The following is a 24,646-nucleotide window of genomic DNA, read 5'->3' as shown; positions in this document are numbered from 1 at the left end:
CATCCTGACAGTAAACCACTGTTTCACCACCTTTAGTGAATCAATCCTGCTGGTAGGCGAGGGTATGCTGATGGTGACATTGCCTATTCAGTATGATTCTGGGAGTATGACTATGTCAGGCGGTTGCTTGAGTAATCTGTAGGGCAGTTCTCCAAAATTTGTCACGAGCCTCCAGTTGTTTTTGATGAGAACTTTGTAGCGTCAATGGGGCTGGACTTACCAGTATCAGGGAGGCCTCAGACATATCCAGCTTTTTCCTCAGCTTAGGATTCCTCACTAATGTGGTCGACAAGGTCCTTAGGCCCATCAAAGCCAATCCCCATACTTCTGCCCTCACCACTTCCTCTCCCTTCTATAACAATAGGGTCCCCCTTGTCTTCACTTGCCACCTCACCAGCCTCCGTATTCAAAGAATCATAAGCCACCAATCCTCCCACAGAATGCCACCATCAGAAATGCATTGCTCTCCCCTCAATTGTTTGCATTCCTCAGGGACCAATCCTTCTGCGGCACCCTGGTCCACTCCTCCTCACTCCCAATACCACCTCACATGTCCATAGCACCTTTCCAAGCAATCACAGAATGTGTAATGCTTACTGTTTACCACCTCCCACTTCACTATCAAAGGCCCCAGCTGCACTTTCCAGATGAAGCAGCAATTTCCCTGCACTTCCTTCAGTCTAGCATACTGCATTCATTGCTCACTCTCCTCTGCATTGTGGAGATGAAAGGCACTCTCGGTGACTGCTTTGTGGAACACCTTCAGTCTATCCATGAAAATTACCCTGAGCTTCCAGTTGCCTGCCACATCAACAGACCACCTTGTCCTCATGCCAACATTTCAGTTTCAGACCTGCCGCGGTGAAGCTTAACGCATGCTTGAGGAACAGTACATCACCTACTGCCTTACAGCCTTCGGGACTCAACATTGAATTTAACAATTTCAGAGGATGAACATCTTTCTCCATTTTTGTTACTGAAGTAACTTCACAGAAGCCAGTATCCCATCATCAAGTCGACCTTTATTTACACATGCGTGGCATTTGATACTGATCTAACTTCCTCAGAGCAAGCTCTCAGAGCGAACATAACCTCTGACATTCCTGTCAGTCCAGGCTTTTATATCTGTCAGCCCAGGCTCTTTGATTGAACCAGCCCTAATCAGGGAGCTCATTCTGTTGAGGTCCACCTGGCTGACCTTGTTATAACCACTACACTTAGCCACCCCCCAACATCCCCAGTTCTTGTTTGGTATAGGTTTCTTCCAGACAAACTATTTTTAACTATTCTTCCTGATTATTGGCATCCTTCAGTACATGCTGTTCTCCGGCTTCCATTCAGCAATTCCTTTGTTTTCGTCTCTTTCTTTCCTCTCTCTGGATACTGCTTCCATCTATTTGACTCATTCCTTCCCTGCAGTGCGCAACCCACATCTTGTCATCAGCATTAGAAAAACTGTTTTCCAGCTGCTTTCACTTCCAAAGAAGAATCACTGGACTTGAAGTATTACCTCGGTTTTTCTCTCCACAGATGCTGCAAGACCTGCTGATATTCTCCAGTACTTTCTGATTTTGTCCCTCCAAAGCTATTCTTTTTTTTTTCCCCCAGATATTGGTACAGAGGAATTTGCAACTCACATGCCTCATGTGAGATAGTAGGAGACAAAATGGCAGCCCAATGGTAAATAGCAGAAATTGATGTCAAAATCGCTACAGCAAGTTAATTCCTTCTATAAGTCAGAAGATTTCAACAAATGTGTAAATGTTGTTACTGGGTTCTACTTTTGAGAAAAGCAGGAGGCTGAAAGAACATAGCAAGCAAGGCAACATCAGGAGGTGGAGAAGTCACCATTTCAGATGTGACCCTTCTTTAGGACTGGGAGTGGGGATAAGTGGAGTTGCAGATAAAGTGGGGCAGATGGGGAGGGTTTTGGGTGGAGGTAAGGGCGAAATAATGAAACACAGGTCAAGGATACAGTCTTGTTGAACGATGGGAGGAACAAATTTGGTTGGTAGCTGGAAGGAAGCATCGGTCAGAGGTTTGGAAGGGAGGGGGAAGGGCCAGAAAGGGAGGTGGGGGGATATGAAGGGAGGTTATTAGAAATTAGAGAACTCTATGGAGATCGATGTGGTCTCCTCTACATTGGGGAGACAGGATGCAAACTCGCAGAACGTTTCAGGGAACATCTCTAGGACACACGCACCAAACAACCCCACCACCCTGTGGCTGACCACTTCAACTCTCTCTCCCATTCCACCAATGACATGCAAGTTCTGGGCCTCCTCCACCGCCAAATCCAAGCCACCCAACACCTGGAGGAAGAACTCATATTCCACCTTGGGATCCTCCAACCACACAGCATCAATGTTGATTTCACCAGTTTCTTCATCTTCCTTACTCCCACCTCATCCCAGATCATACCCTCCAACTCAGCACCGCCCTCTTGAAATGTCCTGCCTGTCCATCTTCTTTCCCACCAATCCGCACCACCTTATCTTCCAACCTAACACCATCGACCCCCACCTCCATCTGCCTATTGCCTTCCCAGCAACCATGCCCCCAGCCTCAACCCACCCTCCTATTTATCCCTCAACCCCTTCTCCCCCCACCACATTCCCGATGAAGGACTAAGGTTGATTCTCCTGCTCCTTGGATGCTGCCTGACCTGCTGTGCTTTTCCAGTGCTACACTTTTCGACTCTGATCTCCGGCATCAGCAGTCCTCACTTTCTCATAATGAGACAAGACTTCCTTCCCAGTAGACCATGTGTGCAAGCATGGTACATCTGGTGACACACCGACTGCTCACTGCTGTCCTACTTCTCTGCCCCTCACCCTTCAAGTTGTGTCTTCTGTCCTCCAAGGCAAGAAAGCAGTGAGGTGAGAATGTTGGCAATGACTTGGGTGTAAAGGAGGAAAAGACTATTTGTGGACCATCTTACATGGGTGCAAGAAGACAGCAGGCTAAGAATCAAGTGAGTGTTTTGGCTGTAAGATCAGCACATAGTTGTTTGGAGAGGGAATGTGTCGTACCTTGAGGGATGCTTTGTATCAAGTGATGAGTATAACAGGGTGGGAATTGGCACTCTTGTGCGTGGTCTCCAGATTGAATGTAATTTCCACCCCGAGTAAATGACTTCCATGACCATTTCCATCCACACCAACGTATTTGGTGAGATTGTCCTGTTTCACTGTCCTTGGAAGCTCACTTCCACTCTACCCTCAATTTGATCTCCATGTGAGGGTGAACATCCGAATAGGGATAGGATCAGCTGTCTTCTCTATTCCTTGGGTGATGCTTGACGTATTCATTTTCTCCTAAACTTTTATCACTTTAAATGGAAATTCCTTTCTGACTAATGTCACATTGGTAGGTGAGAGAATTTGGAGAGGGCTCTCACTTGAATAGTTCAATGAAACGGTAACTGGGACATCAGGTCCTTGACCAAATTTTTTGTACTGCTGTACCAGAAATTAAGATGGCATGACTCCACCCTTTGTCCTGGAACATATTTGTCTGATCCTACTGCAGAGATTTATTTATTGGTAACAAATGCCTGAGGTAAAGATAATGTGAAAACAAAAAAATCTTGACCCCTGAATAACATTTTCCACCTTTAAAACTTTTGTACAGAAAATAATTGAGGAGTTTAAGGAACCTTCGCAGAAGCAACTATCTAATTCATCCAGGCATACATTATTCCAAGAAAACTCTATAGACCAGGCAAGTAATAAAATCTGACTCTTCTATCATTTATCTGGTAATGCATGTACCCTGCTTTAGTTCTTTCTTGTTGCATTTTGATATTTTATTAGTTTTTGTGGAACCAAATCCAACATCAGCGATCATCTCCCCAGTCAAATTTACTGAGCAGCAGTAATTATTCTTCAATGTTTTTAATTTTTAAAGACATTTGTCCATGATATGTGGATGTCATTGGCTAGGCCAGTATTTATTGTGTATCCCTGATTGACCTGGAGAAACCGCTGCAGCCATTGGGGTGTAGTGACATCTGCAGTGCTGTTAGAAAGGCTGTTCCAGGATTTTGAGCTAGCGACAGTGAGTATGACATTGTTTCATGTTGGGATGGTGTATGACTTGGTGGGGATTGTACAAGTAGTAGAGATCCTTGCACCTGCTACCTTTGTCCTTTTAGATGGTAGAGGTCATGGAGGAGAAATCTGGCTGAGTTACTGCAGTGAACCTTGTAGACTGTATACCACTGCATTGTGGGTGAAGGATGTTAATGTTGAAGGCAATGGAGGAGAGTAGACTGATTTGTCCTGGATGATGTCAAGCTTCTTGAGCTTTGTTGGAGTTGTTCTGATTCAGGCAGGTGGATAGTATTCCTCCTAACTTATGTCTTGTAGATGGTGCATAATCACTGGGGAGATAGGAGGTGAGTTACCTAGTACAGAATTCCCAGCCTGAATTTGTAGTCAAATTATTGATAAGGTTAATCCAGTTTGGGTTCCAGTCAATGGTAACCCCAGCATGATAACAATAGGGAATTCAACAGCAATATTGCCATCGAAAGTCAAAGGGGTGATAGTTAAATTCTCCCTTGTTGTAGAAAATTTATGTCTGGCACTTGTGTGTCACCAATGTTATTCGCAACCTAATAGCCCAAACCTGAATGTTTTCCGAGTCTTGCTGCATTTGGATACAGACTATGGTGCTAAACATTGTGCAATCATCAGCAAACATCTGACTTGTGACCTTATGATAAGCAGCTGAACATGGTTGAGATGATTGATCTCCAGCAACTATCAGCATTTTTATGTTAGGTATAATAATAATTGGTGGTTAATTTTTCCCAATTCCCAATTATTACGATTTTGCTAAGATTCTTGATGTCATTCTCAGTTGAATGCTATCTTGATTTCAATGCTAGTTGCTTTCACCTCAAACCTGGATTTCAACTCTTCTGTCGATATTTGTACCAAGGCTGCAATAAGGTCAAGAGCTAAAACAAGCATCAATGAGCAGTTTGTTCCTTTGCAAATACTGCTGAATAACAATGTCAGTGACCCCTTTCAGTTTTTTACCGTACTGACAATCAAGAATAGACTGAAAAGGTAGTAATTGACAATTTCCATTTGTCTTAGTTTTTGTGCACAGGGTATACATGTACAATTTTCCACAGTATCAAGTAAATGTCAAAATTGGAGTTATACTGGAACAGCTTGGCTTAGGTTGTTCTAGAACCCTAGTCTTCAGCACGATCATCAAAATGTTGACCAAAGCCTTTACAATATCAATTACCTTCAACTGTTTCTTGATATCATGTGAAATGAATCAAATTTGTTGAAGACTGGCATCTGTGATGCTGAGAATCTCAGGAAAAGTAAAAGATATATGTGTCACCTCCCACCTCTGTCTTGCTGATATGTATTGGCTGTCTCAAAATTTTAAACTTTAACTTCAGTTGTTCACTCCATGGACTCTATGTGTGAATTATATCTACAATGTCAATTAAAGAGCTTATGAGAAGTGAAAAGGTGCTTTATGAAATAGTAATGACATTTTTAAGAATGAAACTGAAGTTAAGCATGGACTGAAGCAAGCATGTTAACACAAATGAATATGATCAAATATTATCAAAACGGTGACTATTTTTATGTCCTTAATATTATTAACTAGAGTTGAGGAATAAATTATATGTTATTGCTATATATTCTTTCACAATGTATGTGAAAGGTAGAATGTGCATTTAGAACTTTTTTATGAGTAAGAATTCCATACTTTTTAAATACAATTAGAAATTATTAACATAACTCCTGTGTATTTCTCCATGAATAGGAAGATGTTAGAGGGATATGGGCCAAATACTGGCAAGTGGGACAAGGTCAGTTTAGAATATCTGGTTGGCCTGGATGAGTTGGACCGAAGGGTCTGTTTCAATTATGTTTAACTCTATGACTCTACGACTGAAGGTTCATACTTGTTTCACTTGTTGTAATGTATGCAGATTTTTTCAGATGAAGAAATTTCTTACCAAATTTCAAAAAATCCAGAACCACAAGAGGATGTCCAGAAGCCTGTACTCGAGAAAGAACAACAGGTACCTCCACAAATTCCACTAAAGTACAGACAGATAACCAAAAAAATATTTTGTGTTTATGCCTTTCTTATGACTAATTTGTACGCAGGCAACAATTAATGAATTACATATGTCAGAATTTGCACACACAATTTACACCTGTAGATATTTAAGATCAGTTGAAAGTAATACTATACACACTTACAGATTGGAAAATACCAGCAATTCCATCAAATTTGCTCATTACCGCTGGAGTATCATGATCTAGCACCACCAACTCCTCAGCCCTTGCCCAGAGCTTTCAGCTATATATTCTGCAAGAAATTGTACCTAAAACGTTAGCTTGACTTTTTCCTACTCTTCCAGTTGTTTATCCATTCTTGTTCTGTATCTATTCAAAATTCTATCACAGGGTTAAATTTAGGTTTTCTTCTTTTTAAAATATGAATATATACCTTTAGAGAGTTGTGAACCTGTGGAATTCTCTCTCTCAGAAAGCTGGTGGGGCCAATTCATTAGATAGATTCAAAGAGAGTTGGATGTGGCCCTTGCAGCTAAAGCGATCAAGAGATATGGGGAGAGGATAGGACTGGGATACTGAGATTGCATGATCAGCCATGATCACATTGAATGGTGGTGCAGGCTCGAAAGGCTCAGTGGGCTACTCGTGTAGCTAGTTTCTATGTTTCTACATATTTCTTCAGTAAAATATATAATGTTATCCAGTAAAACCATGGCTGGGAGTCCTATTTTTGTTTACCAACACATTCCATTTATATCAACAAATATTTGGTGTGTCTTGACAATGAATAATTCTTAACTTATTAATTCTGATTTGAGTATAATATGCCCTAACATTTGATGTTATTACACAGATAATAATTGAAGAGTTAAACAAAACTGAACAAAAGGGATCACATGATGAGCCTAAACAGCCCTTGCTTCTTAATCTCCATGATGCATTGACGTGGCGGACACATCACCTGAAGGTAGCCTATTTATGTGTGTGTGAGGGAAACACAGATGGATTCACTGTTTTTCATGCTTTGGCATTCAAGGGTTTGTTTATCATAAAATTATCATCTCAACTACGACATCATCAGTGTAGGTGACAATTATTTAATGAAGTGAATCAAAGCATCCGAGCAATCTGTTGAGCATAATGACCAAGCACCCATGATTAACCATGTTTATCTTTAGTAACTTGTTTACCTGGCTGGATAGAGGGAGATAGCAACCTCTCCCTCTATGTCTGCAAAACTAAAGAGCTCATCATTGACTTCATAAAGAAAGGGGGAAGATAAGCCTCTACCAACATCAATGGAGCTGAGATGGAGAGTGTCGAGAATGTCAAGTTCCTAGGAAAGAAGGTAACCAACAACCTGTCCTGGTCTTCCCACATTGATGCGATGGTCAAGAAGGCACAACAATGCCTCTTCTTTCTCAGGGGGCTAAGGAGGTTCGGCATGTACATTAAGACCCCCACCAACATCTATAAATGCCATAGAAAACATTCTATCTCGATGCATCATGACTTGGTATGGCAACTGCTCTGACCAGGACCGTAAGAAATTTCAGAAAGTTGTGTGCACAGCCCAAACCATCTCACAAGCCAGCTTCCCATCCATGGATTCCATCTGCATCTTGTCAGTGTGAAAAAACAGCCAATATCATCAAAGACCCCTCCCACCCCAGTTATGCTCTCTTCCAACCTCCCCCAACAGGCAGAAGATACAAAAGCCTAAACACACTTACCAACAGGTTCAAGAACAACATCTTACCTGTCAAATGGACCTCTCTAATTTCAAACCAATGTTGATCTGCTTTTGTGCACCTCCTATGGAACAGTAACCTTGTATGCCTCACTTTGTTTAAGCACCCTATGATCAGTATGGCCTTGTATGTTATTACCTGCCTGTATTGCAGCAAAACAAAACATTTCACTGTACCTAGGTACATGTGACAACAATGAATCAAATCAAAAGGAAAGCTGTTTTCACTTGCAAAAAGAGTATGAATGTGAGGGCATAGATTTAAAATGATGTGCAGGGAAGCAAAGGTAATGTAAGAAAACTCATTCAGTGAGCAGGAAGGGTATGGAATGCACTACGTGGAAGTATAGTGAAACCACAGAAATAATTTTTAGTCAACCAGTGACAAATCTCCTGGATGGGTGGAATTTGAAGGGATAGTTTAGGATCCAAGATGGAGATGCCGCCACTGGTCACATTCTACATGGATTTGGGAAAGGGAAATTATGTCTTACAAGCGTGTTGGCATTCGTTGGTGATGCACTTTGGAGCACAGATGAAGGAGGATTAATGATGTAGTGTTTTTGGAATTTACACGTTTTCAATAAGGTCCAAGAACAGGACATTAATAAACTAAATTAGATCACATAGGAATGGGAATAGAATTTGTTAATAAACTGAAAACAGAGAAATAAGTTGGTCATACTCCATTGGCAGGTTCTTAGTTGTGGAGTACTGAAAGGATCAGTTATCCGATTATTGGATTATTCGAAGGAGATCTCGAGGTCCCAACAGAAACATTATATCAAAGACATGTTTCCAACACTGATCGCATCTTTTGTTTACAGTGATTAAAAGTGCACTCAGTGCTGCAGAGAACAGTCCTGAACTGATGGGAGTGCAGGCACCATCTCTAAATGACTGACCTCCCGCCCTCTCTCTCTCCCCACACCTTTCCCCTGGAGTGCTACACAGGTGTGAACCCTGACCCCCCCTTCCCCAGATAATCTCTCCAACATTGTCCTGTACAAGGCAAAGATGGAAGCTGTCAAAAAGTTGCAGTAAGTGTGTGTGTATATATATATATATATATATATACACATACGCTAATTGGAGACTCACCCCCGTTTGACAGGGTTGGGGGGGCAGGTGGGCCTCGGTGTTGAATGGGGTTGGGGGCGGGCAGGGGAACGATGTTGGTTGGGGTGGGGGCGCGGGTGGGGGTTAGTGTTGGACAGGGTTTGGGGGGGGCAGTGTTGGACGGGGTTTGGGGTGGGCGGGGGCAGGAGCTTACACACGGTGTGCTGTTGCCTAGTCTGAACAAAGAGCAGGCTTTACAGAAAACTCTGAGCCCCAGAGGAAAGGCATTGAATCGATTAACTGAATAATCAGTTATCCGAATGAAGTAGTGCCTGCCCATTTCATTCGGATAATCTAGGTTCTTCTGTACATGGTTTGGAGATGCCGGTGTTGGACTAGGGTGTACAAAGTTAAAAATCACACAACACCAGGTTATAGACCAACAGGTTTATTTTGAAGCACTAGCTTTCGGACTGCTGCTCCTTCATATTCTCCCCAGTGCTCCGAAATCTAGCGCTTCCAATAAACCTGTTAGACTATAACCTGGTGTTGTGTAATTTTTAACTTAGAATAAATACAACAAGTTATTACGAAAGCAATTGCCTGTTGCCCTTTGATGCAAATGGATTTGAGTGCAGGAGTTAAGCAGTCTTGCTGCAATTGTATAGAGTGTTGGTTATACTAGATTATTGTGTGCAGTTATCTAAGGAAGGATAGGCAAGGGGGTGTAAAGGGAGTGCACAAAAAGACACCAGACTAATCCCCGGAATGACAGGTTTGTCATACAAGAAGAAATTGAGCATTCTGGGCCTGTATCTTTTCGAGTTTTGAAGTGAGTTGGAGTGATCTCATTGAAAATTTAGAAATTCCTATTCTTACACGGCATGACAGGGTAGATATGGATAGGATACCTGGTAGAATTGCAACATTTGAAAGGCATTTAAAATGCATCTGAATGGGTACATGGATAGGAAGGGTTTAAAGGGATATGGGCTAAATTCTGATAAATGGGACAAGATTAATTTAGGATATCTGGTCGGGGTGAATGAATTGGACTGAAGGGTATTTCTATGCTGTGCAGCTCTATGATTGTAAGTCTGGAATCAGTGTCAGAATATGGCGTAGGTACTTTAATACTGAGATGAAGAGGATTCATTTCACTCAGATGGAAAGGAATCTTTGTAATTTTGTAGCCAGAGGGCTTTGAAAGCACAGTTATTAAGCATGTTCAAATCAATAGATTGCTAGGAAGTAATGATGTCAAGAGATGTATACTGGAGAAAAACAATGTAGAGGTACATGGTCAACCATGAATTTTTGAATGGTAGAAAAGTTTCTGAGTCAAATAGCCTCCTCTTTCTTCCTATGTTCCTATGTGCCAGAAATTTAGTTTAACTCATTCTCTGTTTCTAAACAGAACCATATCTTTTATTTTTAAAAAGAAACAAAATTAATGAGTTAATAAGTTCTATGGGTTCTTATCTGTTTCACCTTTGCTCCACTCTCAATTTTTGCAATAAAATTATTTTACTAAAAATGGAACGACCTGACTTTTGCTGTTATTTCAGACACTGCAAGGCTTTGACCCTGGCAAGGCTGAACAGGAAATGATGAAAAAACTGCCTTTAGAAAAGTTCCTTAATTTTACTCGTCCTTCGCCTAAGGTTGATGCCAGACGTTTGGCCAGTATCCAAGAGCTTATGTACCATTGCACCAATGGTGAGATATTGCAGCTAAATTCTCTCATTAATACAGTTTTATTGATAAGGATGTGCCGGTGTTCGACTGGCTGGACAAGGGCAGAAGTCATATGTAACCAGGTTATTCTCCAACTGGTTTATTTGAAATCACAAGCTTTCATAACCCTGTTCCTTCATCAAGTGGAGTGAAGAGAAGTACACAGGCACATAATTTACAGGCAGAGAGATTAGAAAATCTTACAAATGGTGTGTGTGAAGTGCCAACAGGCTGAATCATAAATCTCTGCAGGTGATCAAATGTGTCAGACAGTGTGAGTAAAGTGTCACAGCTGAATAGCAAGTGTAGTGATTACCTATAATCCAATTAATTGAGGCTAATTGTAGGGCAACCCAAGGTTAGGTACATGTCTTTCTTAATTTGGAGAAAAGGGAGTGGAGGCATTCTCTACTTCGTTCAAAGAAAGTAAGCAAAACAAATAAAGTAGCCAAAGCAAAGTTGGACACATTATTTTGCAAAGCAGATTGACTGAAAGAGCATATGGGATTTATGCATCACTTTCAGAAGAGGTTCCTATAGATTGGGGACAGCTATTCTGGATGGTCTACAAGTTACTCCCTGAGGCATGCAGGCAAAAGTTTGAAACATAAGGGAAGATTTATATTAAATTTGAAAATGTAGATCAAAGTAACTTTGATAACTGGATTCAGGCATTAGGAGTAAATGCCATGTGTAAAGCTCTGTGAGAACATATTTCCTGAGATAACTTTTAAAATTCTCTTCTTCCAGTAGTTAGAACTCATGTAAAAGACCAGAACAACAGTTAGACTGGCACCAGAAATAGCTGATTATTGTGACCTGATTATAAAATTAATTATTTTTTCCATAACCCCCATAAACTCAAGGAGGATGGAAGCAGAGAGGGCGAAAGCAATGCAAACAGCCTAGGTAAGGAAGAGGTTACTCAGGATATTTAAAGAATTCTTTCTCAGACTTAAAAGGAGTGGGCTGAGGTTTGAAGTGAAAACTGATGGCATAAGGTTTTCCACTGTAACAAAGTGGGACTCCTTCATTCAGAATACTGTAAACTGAATGGGAAACCTATGGAACTTATTGAGCTTAAAGAATGATTTGTGAAACTTAATAGATAGTTTTAAAAATATATATATTTAGGAACATAGGACTTAAGAGCCATTCAGTGTTTCAAGCTCCCACTGCTATTCAATAAGATCATAGCTGATTTGTATGCAGTCCCAAATTCACTTACCTTCCTGGCCGTATGACCCTTATCTCACTTGTCTATCAATATTCAATTTGACGTGGCATTGAATAATTCTGGGGAAAGAACTCCACATAACAACCTTTTATGATGGATATATTTCACTTCAGGTGTTTATTCCAGCTCAGTTGTGACATGTTTGCCTTTGATCAGGCAGTTGCAAACTGTATTTCTGTGTGAAGATTTGAGAACTCATGTCAATTTTATGACCAGAAAGTTGTAGATGCATATGATTTCTCAGTTTCCATTCCCATTAGACAAGTCTCCATATCAGTAGACTTGAAGTCCAATCATCTAAGCTGATACTCCATTCTTGTACAAATGGTGTATTACTTTGTTGAAAGGTACTACAGTTGAAACACACTTGAGGTCCCACATTCCTATTCTGATGGTTCAGATGAATATTATTCATACAATGGCATTGCTGAAAAATTAGAAATTTCCTACAATATCCAAATATTTCTTCATCAATGTATCTATTTTAGAAAATCACATTAGTTCATCTTGTCATTGTTTACACTAAATTGCTACATTACAATGGGATGGTGTTTGTAAATACAACTTTGCAATCAAAAATATAGAAAAATAAAGTTATGGACTTTGCATTATTTTAATACGAATTTAAGGATCCACTAACTTTTATGCTGATTTGGAGCAGGACTTGTGTGCAATATTTTTAAGATGAGAGGAGTAAGTTTAAAAAAGGACATGAGGGGCAACATTCTTACACACAGAAAATGTAGTTAGTGGAATAAACTGCCAGAGGAAATGGTGGATGCAGATGCAGTTACAACATTTAAAGAACATTTGGAAAAGTACCTGAATAGGAAAGGTTTGGAGGAATATGGGTAGGCAATTGGGACTAGTTTGGTTTGGGAATATGGTTGGCATGGACTAGTTGGACCAAAGGGTCTGTTTCCATGCTGTATTACTCTATAAAAAGTCATAATTTCACAAAATAATTCATTGTAAGAATTACTGAAATATTTTTATGTGATGAACTCAAATGAAAAGCAAGAGCATCCATTTTTATTGCTCTTCCAATATTGGTTCTTACTTTTGAATAATGTTAATTCATCGTATTATGGTTGAGATAGCTATTACAGTTGGTTTTCTATATGGACAATTAATTGATAGGTTGTACTATTTATTATTTCACTTAGAAAATATGACACGTTATGAGGTGGAGAAAGCCTTCAAGCAGTTTGTATTTGAGAGCATAAAGCTAACGACAGTAAAAGAGAATGGAGAATTAGAAAAGAAAAAAGACATGTTGGCCGAAAGTCTTGAAACATCATATATACCATGGGATGACCCTGTTGCATTTACGAAAGAGATGAAACAGCTTATTACTGTCAAGAAGACACGGAAACAAAGCAATTCTGCTTTTGCAGGTAATCAAATAATGAGTTTAAACTAAACTAAATTATTCAGTTTTCAGATCAATGTGCAATGCTGAATAAATTCTGAGGGCACAAGGTTAACTTATTGCAGCAGATCTTTCTAGAATTCTTTCTGAATGTTTGGTGTAGAATAAAGTTATATCCTAATGATTATTTGATGAGCTAAAATGTCAACACAATCATCTCAAATTCATTTGTTAAATAAGTAAATATTGTAAGAAACAATTAAATATATTTTGAATTAAAAAATTTTAAATGCTGGTAAATAAATTCATTTTTATCAATGTATTGGAAAAATGGGTCCTATTTGGGTATTTTAATTTCTTGGAGGAATTACAAATCCATAAGGTATCTCTGACAATGAAGCTGGGCAATCATCAAGAGATTGGCAGCTAACTAAAACAATTATCATTTGTTAATTTCATAGTTTTTAAAAAAGAAATTATTAAGTTTCCTTTGATTTGATTTTTCTTATGTTTTCTTTGAATTTACAATTTTCTAATGTAAGATATGACTAGACTGACTGATGTCATGTGACAGAACCTAGTTTAAACTGGAGAATGACATAAGAACATTACTATTCCAAGGCTAAAAGTCTCAATGGCCACCCTATGATTTTACTCTATATTATTCTGGCAGGCGTGTCCAAGAGTATGTTCCCATAACTTTTCCCAGAAGATATGATAATGTTGACATATCATGAAGCAATTTAGTGATTCCTCATTCTGTGAATTATTCAATAGGCCTCAGCAGGTGTAGATACAAAGAGATTGAACTATTTTGAACAGTGAAGAGTGAATTAGAATAGATTGCCAGGGAGTAATGAAATAGAATTTGTGGATAAACTTGATGGATAATTGGATAAATATTTTACAGTGAGGATGGATTGAAATGGATTAATCATATAATTCTTTTTGGTTTTGTGCTTTCCAACATTTTTGTGCATTCAGTGGCATTTATTAGCTGTGGTAATATAAGAGTTTATGATTCTTATGACAAAGTTTGCTTTTGTCTTCTATTCTCAAAGTTTCTGGTACTATTCTGGGACTTGTACAAATTTCTACTCCTGTGGGCTATCTTCCTGAGCTGTACTTTACCGTCCCACAGAGAGGTGGTAGGTCTCCACACATGTATTCTTCCTCCTTATATCACGATATGCTTTCCACCTTCAGTGAGCTTCCATTGACCCATTTTCTTCAGTCAGAGAAACAAGATTTAGAGTCAGTTTTGCTGAACAAAAGTAGTCAATGAAAAAGATTTCTTGTAAACTAGTTCATAGAATCCGCTATAGAAGCTGTGCTGTAGGACAAAATATAATGAGAGCTTGTCAGAAAAACACAGAAACAATCATGAATGATTTTAAGTTTTAACAAGACAATCAAACTGGCAAAGGTTGCCTGGAATTAATTTCATGGAATGTATTTGAATCCTTACTAGAACCTGTTTTGTATAAAACAAATGACAGCATTGATGATGGCCATTATTTAGATCATTTTACAGAGTAATGGCTTGATCAATCAGAGTCACCTTGTCTGATGTAAAACATGAACAAAACTTGGCTGTTAACTGTCCGTGATCATGAATTGGGTAAATTCTCCATGGCAATGTCTTTGCCAATCAGAATCCACTTGCCAACCCATCAGCACTGTCTTCTGATACAGTACAAATGTTGTTTTTCATCATCACTACAGTGATGTACAGTGATGCAAATTCACACCACCTTTATAATAGTCCCCAGGATTCATTAGATTACATTGTTGATCTCTCCAGAACAAGCCCATAACTGTCCTTTCACCGTTCAATACATTCTGTGTTTAGGGTGTAAGGTCATCATGTGAAACTCCACATAACCAAAGTGTGGCTACTTGCACCTGGTTATGCATGCTACAAACATATGAAGTCCTCTAAGGAATCACTCAAGAAGTAAATAGGATTTAGTTTGGATTGTCACGATCTTGGCGATCACAATATTCGGACTTTTCACAGTTCATGTATTGATAAACTAGTAATTATCACCAGTTATCTACCAATTGTTAGCTCCCAGTCTCTCCATGTCTAATTGAGAGAAGTTTATCTCCAGTTTGTTGCTATCACTTGTTTGACTTTCTTCTCCCATAAGGGACCGAAATAAATCCAGAATTTTAAATACAGGAGTGGCATTCCTCCAATGGATACAGTGCAATCAATGAGAATGACAAAAAAAAATTACATTTCATTAGGTTTGGCATGAATGTCAGTGTGTATGCTTACAGTGTGTGGAAAAGTGAAGGCTAGGTGCATCTGGGGTAACAAGGTGACTCAGCGGTTAGCACCGCTGTCTCATCGCGTCAGGGGCATTGAACGGCCTGTCTGCAACAGTAGTAGACTCGCTGGCAGTAAGGGCATTTAAATGGCATTGGACATATGGATAATAATGGAATGGTGTAGGTTAGATCGGCTTCAGATTAATTTCACAGGTCAGTGCAACATTGAGGGCCTAAGGGCATGTTTTGTGTTCTAGATCCTGGACCTACGATGATTGACTCAAACAATCACAATCGTCTTGCTTTGTGCTCGGTATGAATCCAAATAACAGAGTTTTCTTCTTGATTCCCATTGGCTGTGGTTGATGCTAGACTGGGTCATATGATGAGACTGGGTCATATACTGATGACAAGGGCAGTCACTTTCACGCAATTCGACTCTTCTGTCCATATTTGAATCAAAGCTAAGGTTACCTGGCACAATCCAAACTCAATGTCTTGAGCATACTAATATATGTGGACATAGTATAATTGCATTTCCAAAACTAATTTGGTAAAATGTTAAAAGGGAATTGGCAGTATTCTACAAGGAACAGCTAATTAGCCTGCAGGAACATTAAGCGATTAGAAAGTAAATGGCATCTTTTCCTTAATTGCAAAGAAATTGGTGTAGAAGAGTAAGGCAATCTTCCTACAATTGCATCCAGATTTAGTGAGGCCACACTTTGGGTATTGTGTGCAGTTTTGGTCATGTAATTAAGGAAGGTACAATTTCCATTGGTAACAGTATGGCAAGCAGTCAGAAGGTTCCTTGGATCAGAAGAGTTTAGCTTTGGCAAGAGTTTAAATAAATCCGGGTTCAAATTCTCTGTCATGTGGAAGAGTGAGGTTATCTCTATGAAGAATTCAAAATATGAATTGGCTAAAGAGGTAAATGCTGAATGGTTGTTTCTCTTAGCTGAGGAGTCTTAAACATAGGGACACAATCTCACGATAAGGGATCACTTTTTATAGACTGAAAGAGGAGATATTTCTTCACTTAAAAGGTTCTGAATCTTTGAAACTCTCCTCCAAATGTTAGAAATTAGAACACTTTGGAGAAGTATTTTTATGTCATAATATCTATGAATGTTACATAATAACTTACCAAATAAAGCTTTACACCTTCTGAAATTGTTGTTAAAAAATCATTTATGGTTTTATCTTTAATAGCTGAATTATGCTGCTTTTCATTTCAGAGAATATATTCACCAAAATTTCAAATCGGGAAGAAAGTTACCCTTTTGGGTTTGATAGTAACAGGTCAAAAGCCAACAGCGTGGCAGGAGAAAACAGCATAGAACCATTCTGTGCAGGTATCACCATTAACATTTTAGACTAATTTTATGTAGGTCACTGAGGTGAATAAAATACTATTCCGGAGTATCTTTTCAAATGAAAAAAAATTTTCAGATGCTTGAGAGCTGAAACTATAGTAGATTTTGTAAACTATCCAACTGAATTCTGTAAATTTGAAGAATGTATTCTTTTCTAAACAAAGTCTTAGGGTTGACTTCATTCAGAGTCCCTGGGCTTCATTTACACCTGGGTACAATTTTCCCAGGCTTTGATTACCATCAGTTCTAATTTAGTTCAAGTTGCTTGTTGCTTATTTGTTTTTATTAAAAACAAGGTGCACTTTGAGTAATATTCTTGTGAGTCCATGCAGTCAGGGCAGCATTCACCCACAAGCAGCATGTTATTTGGACATCATGGGCACTGCACTGAATTTTTGACAGGTGAAGTCCTTCATCATAAGTGCATGTTTGTGAAATTATCCCCGAATATTGTCCCAGATTACAACTAAGATTTTATATTTATTTTCAGTGCACTTTAAAGATACTTCTGAAATGATTGACAAGAAAAACAGAAAAGGTAGTTCAACAGATGCTGATGATGAAAAGGTACAATTATAAATGATAATGCAAATTAACAACTGAAAAGGGTACTTCAATAGTATAGCAGTTCAAATAGACCAGTGCATTGCATGCAATCTATTTTTCAAGATACACTCCCTGTCTCCATTGACAGAGCTAAATCACTAAATTGTTCTCATTATTAAAAGAAACTTAGTTACATAGCTGATTGGGTCTTGTCTGATCCACAATCGAGGCCTCTCAAGTAAAATACCCACTTATTGGTTGGACATCGAGGCCTCTCAAGTAAAATACCCACTTATTAACCTTTTATTCTCAGACAAGAGGAAAATCATTACAGATCACTGTAAAAACCCTATAATACTAAATACAATCAAGGCTTGGAATATAATGCGGCAAAATGAGGGTAATTCACATAAAACATCCCCCTATGCACCGATAGTGGGAGCATGGGGATTCCAACCGGGGTTAACAGATGCCACTTTTAAACTCTGGAGATCCAGGGGTATCTCATGTCTCGGGGATTTATTTAAAGATGGGGTCCTGATGTCTTTCGGACAGCTGCGTCAGAAATTCGGATTACCCAATGGAGACCTCTTTCGATACTTCCAAATTCGAGACTATATACAGAAGAAGACTACGTTATTAGATAGTCTTTATAAATCCGATAGAGAATGTAGTGTCCTACGACCAGTGGGGGTATCTTCCGTCAGTAATATTTATCATTTACTACATGATGAAGTATCGGGAGATATGGATAATCTGCTTAAAACATGGGATCAGGATCTGGGACTAGAAATCTCCACAGAAACGTGGAATGATATCTGGGAAAATGCTAGAAGAATTACTATTTGTAACAGAACCCAGGCTATCCAGCTGAAGATACTTCATAGGGCCCATATAGCACCGGTTCGATTGGCAAAATTTAAGGCAGGAGCATCTCCAATGTGTCCTAAATGCAAAATAGAGGTGGGCACTCTTGTACATTGCTTATGGACCTGTCATAAGATCCGTAGATATTGGACTAAAGTAGCAAGTACCCTGACAGAAATTTTAGGAACGGAAATAAAAGTGGACCCCGTATCTCTCTTCTTGGGCTTTTCGAACTTTCCCTCCCTGGACACGTACGGGAAGAGACTATTTTCTATTCTTTCTTTCTGTGCAAGGAAAAATATTTTGGTGAACTGGGCGGCGGAGGGCCCCCCTGGACTTTCAATTTGGCACAGACTAATTATGGAATGTATTCCCCTTGACTTCCTTACAAATATGGTGCACCGAAAGACCGAATTATTTTATAAAATATGGCAGCCCTTTTTGAATTACATAAATACAGATATTTCGGCTATCCTAACAAGGGCTTTTATTTAATTGAGATTACAAATCTGGCTGGTCCGCGGCCCCTCGGGGGAGGAATCCCGCACGAATACGGGTTTTATTATATCTGATGCTAACACATCCCGAGCATGTAAGAGACTTAAATATACACCCTGGTTAGTTGTAGGTTAGATTAGTAGATAGTTGAGTTTTGTTTGTTTGTTTTTTTTTCTTTTCGGTTTTTTTTTGTTGTTTTGCTTTTGTTTTTTTTTTGTCAAATTTTGGCTATTGCATATTTGAGCTAATTGTATATCAATGTTTATATCTGAGAGTTTTGTTTATTTTTGTAAACTTGTAAAAATGTTAAATTTCTAATAAAAATATCTATTAAATAAAAAAAAGAAACTTAGATGTGTTGATGTTATTCTTTGCTGTTTACTTGGTGCTATTTTTGCATGCAAAGATAAATATTTTTGTACTTGTACTCCTGAAAAATAAAATTATGTTTTCCTTTTAGGATAAAGCTTATGACATAAACATTGATATAAAATATATACAAAAGTCACAACTTCGATCTCTGATGGAATGGAGTTTTGCTGAGCAGCATGATCCATTTGTTTTGCTACAGGTAACCCAAATATCACTCTCTTGAGCAAAATCTGAGAATGACTTTAAAGTTATCTTAACAGTAAGATTTTATGCAGTTTTACTCAGGGCTATGTACATGTGCCAAGTAAATTAGATGGAACTAGAACTAATAGATTATGCATTTCTGTCATTTTAGCACAAAAAGTTTACCTTTCCAATGTTTTGGTTCAGTTCTTTAGTGCACATCTATATCACTGTGATTAGATGTATCCCTCCAGAGGTCAAAGTAAGCATCAAAAATTGTGCCAGGTTCTAAGCATTTTGTCTTGAACCACTTTGAAGTACCAGAAAAATTTTATGCCTATGTGGTTAATTTTATTCACTGATTTCTTCTTGCATTTGCAAATGTTTGCATTTTAGTATGTTACAATGGGTAGTTTTTGCCTTAGTTGCAGTCTGTTATTCACAGTTTATGATAGCATTCGTTACTAAATCTAAGAAACAGTTCAGTGACTGATTAATCACCATGCAACATGCTACTCCATAAACCACACACATCAGACCAAACTTTCTGAGGAGTGGCAACCTCATGCAGATTCTCACTCAAGCCCTTTTTTACTATAAAGGACGGGAGCTCTGATTTCTGAAAGGAGATTCTAGGTTCCCTTAGAAATGTGGAGCTGCAGTTACATTCTGATCATTCTTCTGTAGCATAGAACTCACAGCAGAAGGCAATTTGTGTCCCCTATTCCCAGGAGTCAACTGCCATACTTCTGAATTTAAAGGGTCTTGATAGCCACTTTGACACCAGCTGTAAAATGGGAAGTACATAATATAAATGTGATGTTAAGCTGCTGAGAAGTTAGGATGCCACATCAAGGTGCCAGCTTGTTTGGCAACTAGGTGTCAGGTAATAGAGTGTCAGCGGGGTAGAGGTAGAATGCCAAGTGGGTAGGATGATTTGAGAAGGATGTAAGGTGCTAAGGTGTAGAATGACAGGGTATATGATGCAGTGTTTTTGATAGGTTGGGGTGGAAAAGAGAAATCAGGTCCAGTGGGGGCAAGAAGAGTGGGTGTCAATTGTGAAGGGTTCAGATCTAGTGGGTGGGTGTGTCAGGTTGAGACCGGCTGTGTGGAAGGGAGAGAGGTATGTCAAGGCAGGATCTGGAGGAGTTTTAATTGAGGATGCTTGAAGTAGGAGCCTGATGAAAGAGCAGTGCTCTGAAAGCTAGTGCTTCCAAATAAACCTGTTGGACTATAACCTGGTGCTGTGTGATTTTTAACTTTGTATACCCCAGTCCAACACCGGCATCTCCAAATCATGAAGTGGTTATGATGTCTGTTTAATAATTATTTAGGAATTAGACAATATTTTTTAATTTCATTAGAAACATCCAAATTATTCAATTTAAATGGAGGATTCCAGGCTTAGAGTCCTTGCCCAATGGAAAATTCAATTTCCCAGGCTTTTCCTTCAGAGTGGGCTTCAATGGGGACTTGCCATGTCCAATTCCCACCTTTGCTATTGTAACAATTGTCTAGCCAGTGGAGAATCCTAGCCATAGTTACATTGCTGTTTAAGAAAATGCTAGCTTGCGTCTGAAAGTACATGGTCTGTTCTGAGTATGATGATGCATTTAAAAATAGAGCAAATTGTTCGAATCTGGATTGTCTGTAAAGAAAATCACAGTCAATGTTTTCATACTTATTAATGTAAACATGTTGTATGTACATTTCAGGTTCTTCAGGAAGCTGTTCCATTTTATAGGTGTTTGGATACGTACTACTACAAACAGGACAACTCTGTACTATTGGTCCTGCATAACCCCATGAATAAACAGTGCCAGTGTAATGAATCCTGGGAAACTGCCCTTCACTCCAATATTGGGTTCAGGTGCGAACTCTAAAGATCTGATTGCCTATCTAAGTAAAAATAACTAATTATTGTAATTAACATTCTCAGGCCTCAAGTGTGTTGAGAGAAACTTTGGAGAGCATTATATATTTTACGATTTATGTATACATTTGAGCTTGTCACTTAAGCAGTTTTAAAACCTATATTTTTCGGAACTGAAGAGAACTAAATTATAAGTCAGTGGCATTAATAATATCAGTGGCATTTTAAAGATAACCATATATTCTATAATCCTATTGTTGCCGTGGGAGGAAGTGGGTGAGGGCAGAAGTGTAAGAAATGGGTGGGAAAACAGCAGCAGGCCCTGTCAACCACAGTAGTGGGGAATCCTCAGTTGAGGAAAAAGGTAAATATTTCTAATTATTCCTGCTAATGGTGGCATTATCAGTATAGGTGTGATAGAAGCTGGGAGAATGGAAAGGAGTCATAACTGGAGGTAAGATGTAAAAGTGTGTCATCAAGGTCACTATGGGAGTCAGTTTTTTAAATGGATATCATTGTTTTAAACCAACATCAAAATAGGATATACCTTTGCTGGTGATTGCAATATGTGAAATAAGTGACATACACTGCTGGAAAGTATTGGTTTCTTCTTCTGTTTTAGTGGCATCAGCATCATATTCTGACATCTTCATTCTGTCCACTTTTGTGAATATGTTTAGCATTGTCATTTTTTGTGATGGTGATTGAGAAATGGGCAGGACACCAAGATAACTTTGGAGAGCATTATATATTTTACGATTTATGTATACATTTGAGCTTGTCACTTTTGCGGATGATACGAAAGTCGGAGGAGTTGTTGACAGTGAGGAAGCATGTGGCAGGTTACAGCAGGATATAGAAAAGCTGCAGAGCTGGGCAGAAAGGTGGCAGATGGAATTCAATGTAGCTAAGTGCGAGGTGATTCACTTTGGGAAGAATAACAAAAAGATGGGGTACTGGGCTAATGGTCGGATACTTGGTAGTGTGGATGAGCAGAGGGATCTTGGTGTCCATGTACACAGACCTCTGAAAGTTGCCACCCAGGTAAATAGTGCGGTGAGGAAGGCATATGGCGTACTGGCTTTTATTGGTAGAGGAATTGAGTTCCGGAGTCCTGAGGTCATGATGCAGTTGTATAAGACTCTGGTACGGCCGCATCTGGAATATTGTGTGCAGTTTTGGTCGCCATACTATAGGAAGGATGTGGAGGCATTGGAACGGGTGCAGAGGAGGTTTACCAGGATGTTGCCTGGTATGGAAGGAAAATCGTATGAGGAAAGACTGAGGCACTTGGGGCTGTTTTCACTAGAGAAAAGAAGGTTTAGGGGTGACTTGATTGAGGTGTATAAGATGATTAGGGGGTTAGATAGGGTAGACAGTATGAACCTTTTCCCGCGTATTGAGTCGGGTATTACAAGGGGGCATAGCTTTAAATTAAGGGGGGGTAGATATAGGACTGATGTTAGGGGTAGGTTCTTCACTCAGCGAGTCGTTAGTTCATGGAATGCCCTGCCAGTAACAGTGGTGGACTCTCCCTCTTTATGGGCATTTAAGAGGGCATTGGATAGGTATATGGAGGATAGTGGGTTAGTGTAGTTTAGGTGGGCTTGGATCGGCGCAACATCGAGGGCCCAAGGGCCTGTACTGCGCTGTATTCTTCTATGTTCTATGTTCTATAACTTCTCACATAAAAGCAAAATATTAGAGATACTGGAAATCTGAAGTAAAAACTGGAAGTTTAGATTTTTAGATTAGATTAGATTACAGTGTGGAAACAGGCCCTTCGGCCCAACAAGTCCACACCAACCCGCCGAAGCGAAACCCACCCATACCCCTACATTTACCCCTTACCTAACACTACGGGCAATTTAGTATGGCCAATTCACCTGACCCTGCACATCTTTGGAATGTGGGAGGAAACCGGAGCACCCGGAGGAAACCCATGCAGACACGGGGAGAATGTGCAAACTCCACACAGTCAGTCGCCTGAGGCGGGAATTGAACCCGGGTCTCTGGCGCTGTGAGGCAGCAGTGCTAACCACTGTGCCACCGTGCCACCCATCACAAGTGTTGGAGAAACCCAACAGTTCTGTCAACATCTGTTGGAGAGAATAATAGGATTAATGTTTTAAGTCCAAAGTCTCTTCTTGGGATTAAAAGGGAAGGGAAACTTATGGTTTTTCTGCGGATGGTAAAGGGAGAAGAGGAGCGAGTGGAACAGATAGTAGGGGTGCTCAAAGCAAAAGCCAAAGCAAGTGCTAATAGTGGTAAAGGAGAGATATAGATGAGGAATATGTTTAAATGATAGTGCAAATAGATCAGCTCTGCTGAGAACTAAGGCAACAAAACATCATGGTAAAATGTATCCTCAACTGAGGGGAAATAACAAAGAACATATCAGAGGCATCTCTATGAAACCTGACATCATCAGAACAGATTTGATATTGTATATTACAGAAAGCAACACACTTGAAACTCAAAGTTATGGGCTTTGTTGACATGTCTATCGAAAAGAAAAGATGGCAGTGCTTCTTGCATGACCTTTTCGTTAAACAATGCTTACGTGCAATGCATTGCATTGTACTCTGTCTGCTTAAAAATGTATCTCGGACAATAAGTGAGAGTTTAGGTTGTAAAAGACAGAACAAATGAAACAAAAAAATAACCTTCAGTTTAGAGGCTGCACTTTCAGACCCCATTATCTGCTGGTGATTTGATGATCTCTGTAATGACTTGCTCATAAAGTGTAAATTATGTCTGTTTATTGGCTCTTTCTCTGACCTAGCTTTGCTAACTTCTGTTACAAACCAAGTCGGTCTGCAACCAATAAATGTTGCTAAGGTTTTGTAAATTAGAAAAGCTTACAAATTGTTGAAAAGTGCAAGGTGGAAAAATGTACCCTGACTAAGATTGGCCAATTTGCAGTAACCCTTTTAAACTCGGGCATATTATGTAGTGAGATAGACAAAGGGGACAAGAGTCAAGGAAAAGTCCAACTGATTTATTGACCACTTTATCAAAGAAATATAATATTTATCAGACTCTACTAGCACGTCACTATCAAACTCTATCAATCTCTCACAGGTATCTTCAGTAAACAGTCTCAAGTCTACACTTGCTATCTACTTCTGACATGTGCTTCCAAGGATTTGTTATACCCTATCAACAAGTCCCCGCCACTGTATTTGAACTGTTTATCTGAAAGGATTGGTAATGCCCATTCAATAAGGCTGGGACAGGCTGTTCCTCGGTGTTTGAGGGTTGACTGATGTTTCAAAATCTGCAGTTATCACTGTAGACTTCTCTCCTCATCCAAGGTCACCATGATGTACAAGGAGTTGGAGATGCTGGCTGCGAGTCACAGGTGCTCTCTGAAGATGCTGTTGAAGAAGAAGCAAACAGCAGAGAGCTCGGCTCCAAGTTACCCACTTAAC

General features: G+C 39.4%; 1 protein-coding gene across 7 annotated transcripts in view; it reads left to right on the top strand.

The window, feature by feature from the left end:
• spag17 (sperm associated antigen 17) overlaps nucleotides 1-24,646 on the top strand; it is a 228,948-nt gene that overhangs the window by 54,273 nt on the left and 150,029 nt on the right. For all 7 annotated transcript variants that reach the window (XM_087992764.1, XM_087992765.1, XM_087992766.1 and 4 more), the window contains exons 13-21: nucleotides 3,634-3,723; nucleotides 5,972-6,064; nucleotides 6,919-7,032; nucleotides 10,443-10,593; nucleotides 13,015-13,245; nucleotides 16,736-16,852; nucleotides 17,364-17,440; nucleotides 19,245-19,355; nucleotides 21,055-21,209. In XM_087992764.1, the coding sequence (XP_087848890.1) occupies nucleotides 3,634-3,723; nucleotides 5,972-6,064; nucleotides 6,919-7,032; nucleotides 10,443-10,593; nucleotides 13,015-13,245; nucleotides 16,736-16,852; nucleotides 17,364-17,440; nucleotides 19,245-19,355; nucleotides 21,055-21,209 (1,139 nt within the window). The remainder of the gene's footprint in view (nucleotides 1-3,633; nucleotides 3,724-5,971; nucleotides 6,065-6,918; nucleotides 7,033-10,442; nucleotides 10,594-13,014; nucleotides 13,246-16,735; nucleotides 16,853-17,363; nucleotides 17,441-19,244; nucleotides 19,356-21,054; nucleotides 21,210-24,646) is intronic.

Source organism: Chiloscyllium plagiosum, unplaced genomic scaffold, assembly GCF_037043375.1.
Source record: "Chiloscyllium plagiosum isolate Xiang-an unplaced genomic scaffold, Cpla_swu_hap1 HiC_scaffold_12, whole genome shotgun sequence".
NCBI lineage: Eukaryota > Metazoa > Chordata > Chondrichthyes > Orectolobiformes > Hemiscylliidae > Chiloscyllium > Chiloscyllium plagiosum.
The sequence above is the reverse complement of the archived record's forward strand: the minus strand, read 5'-3'. Positions and strand labels throughout refer to the sequence as shown.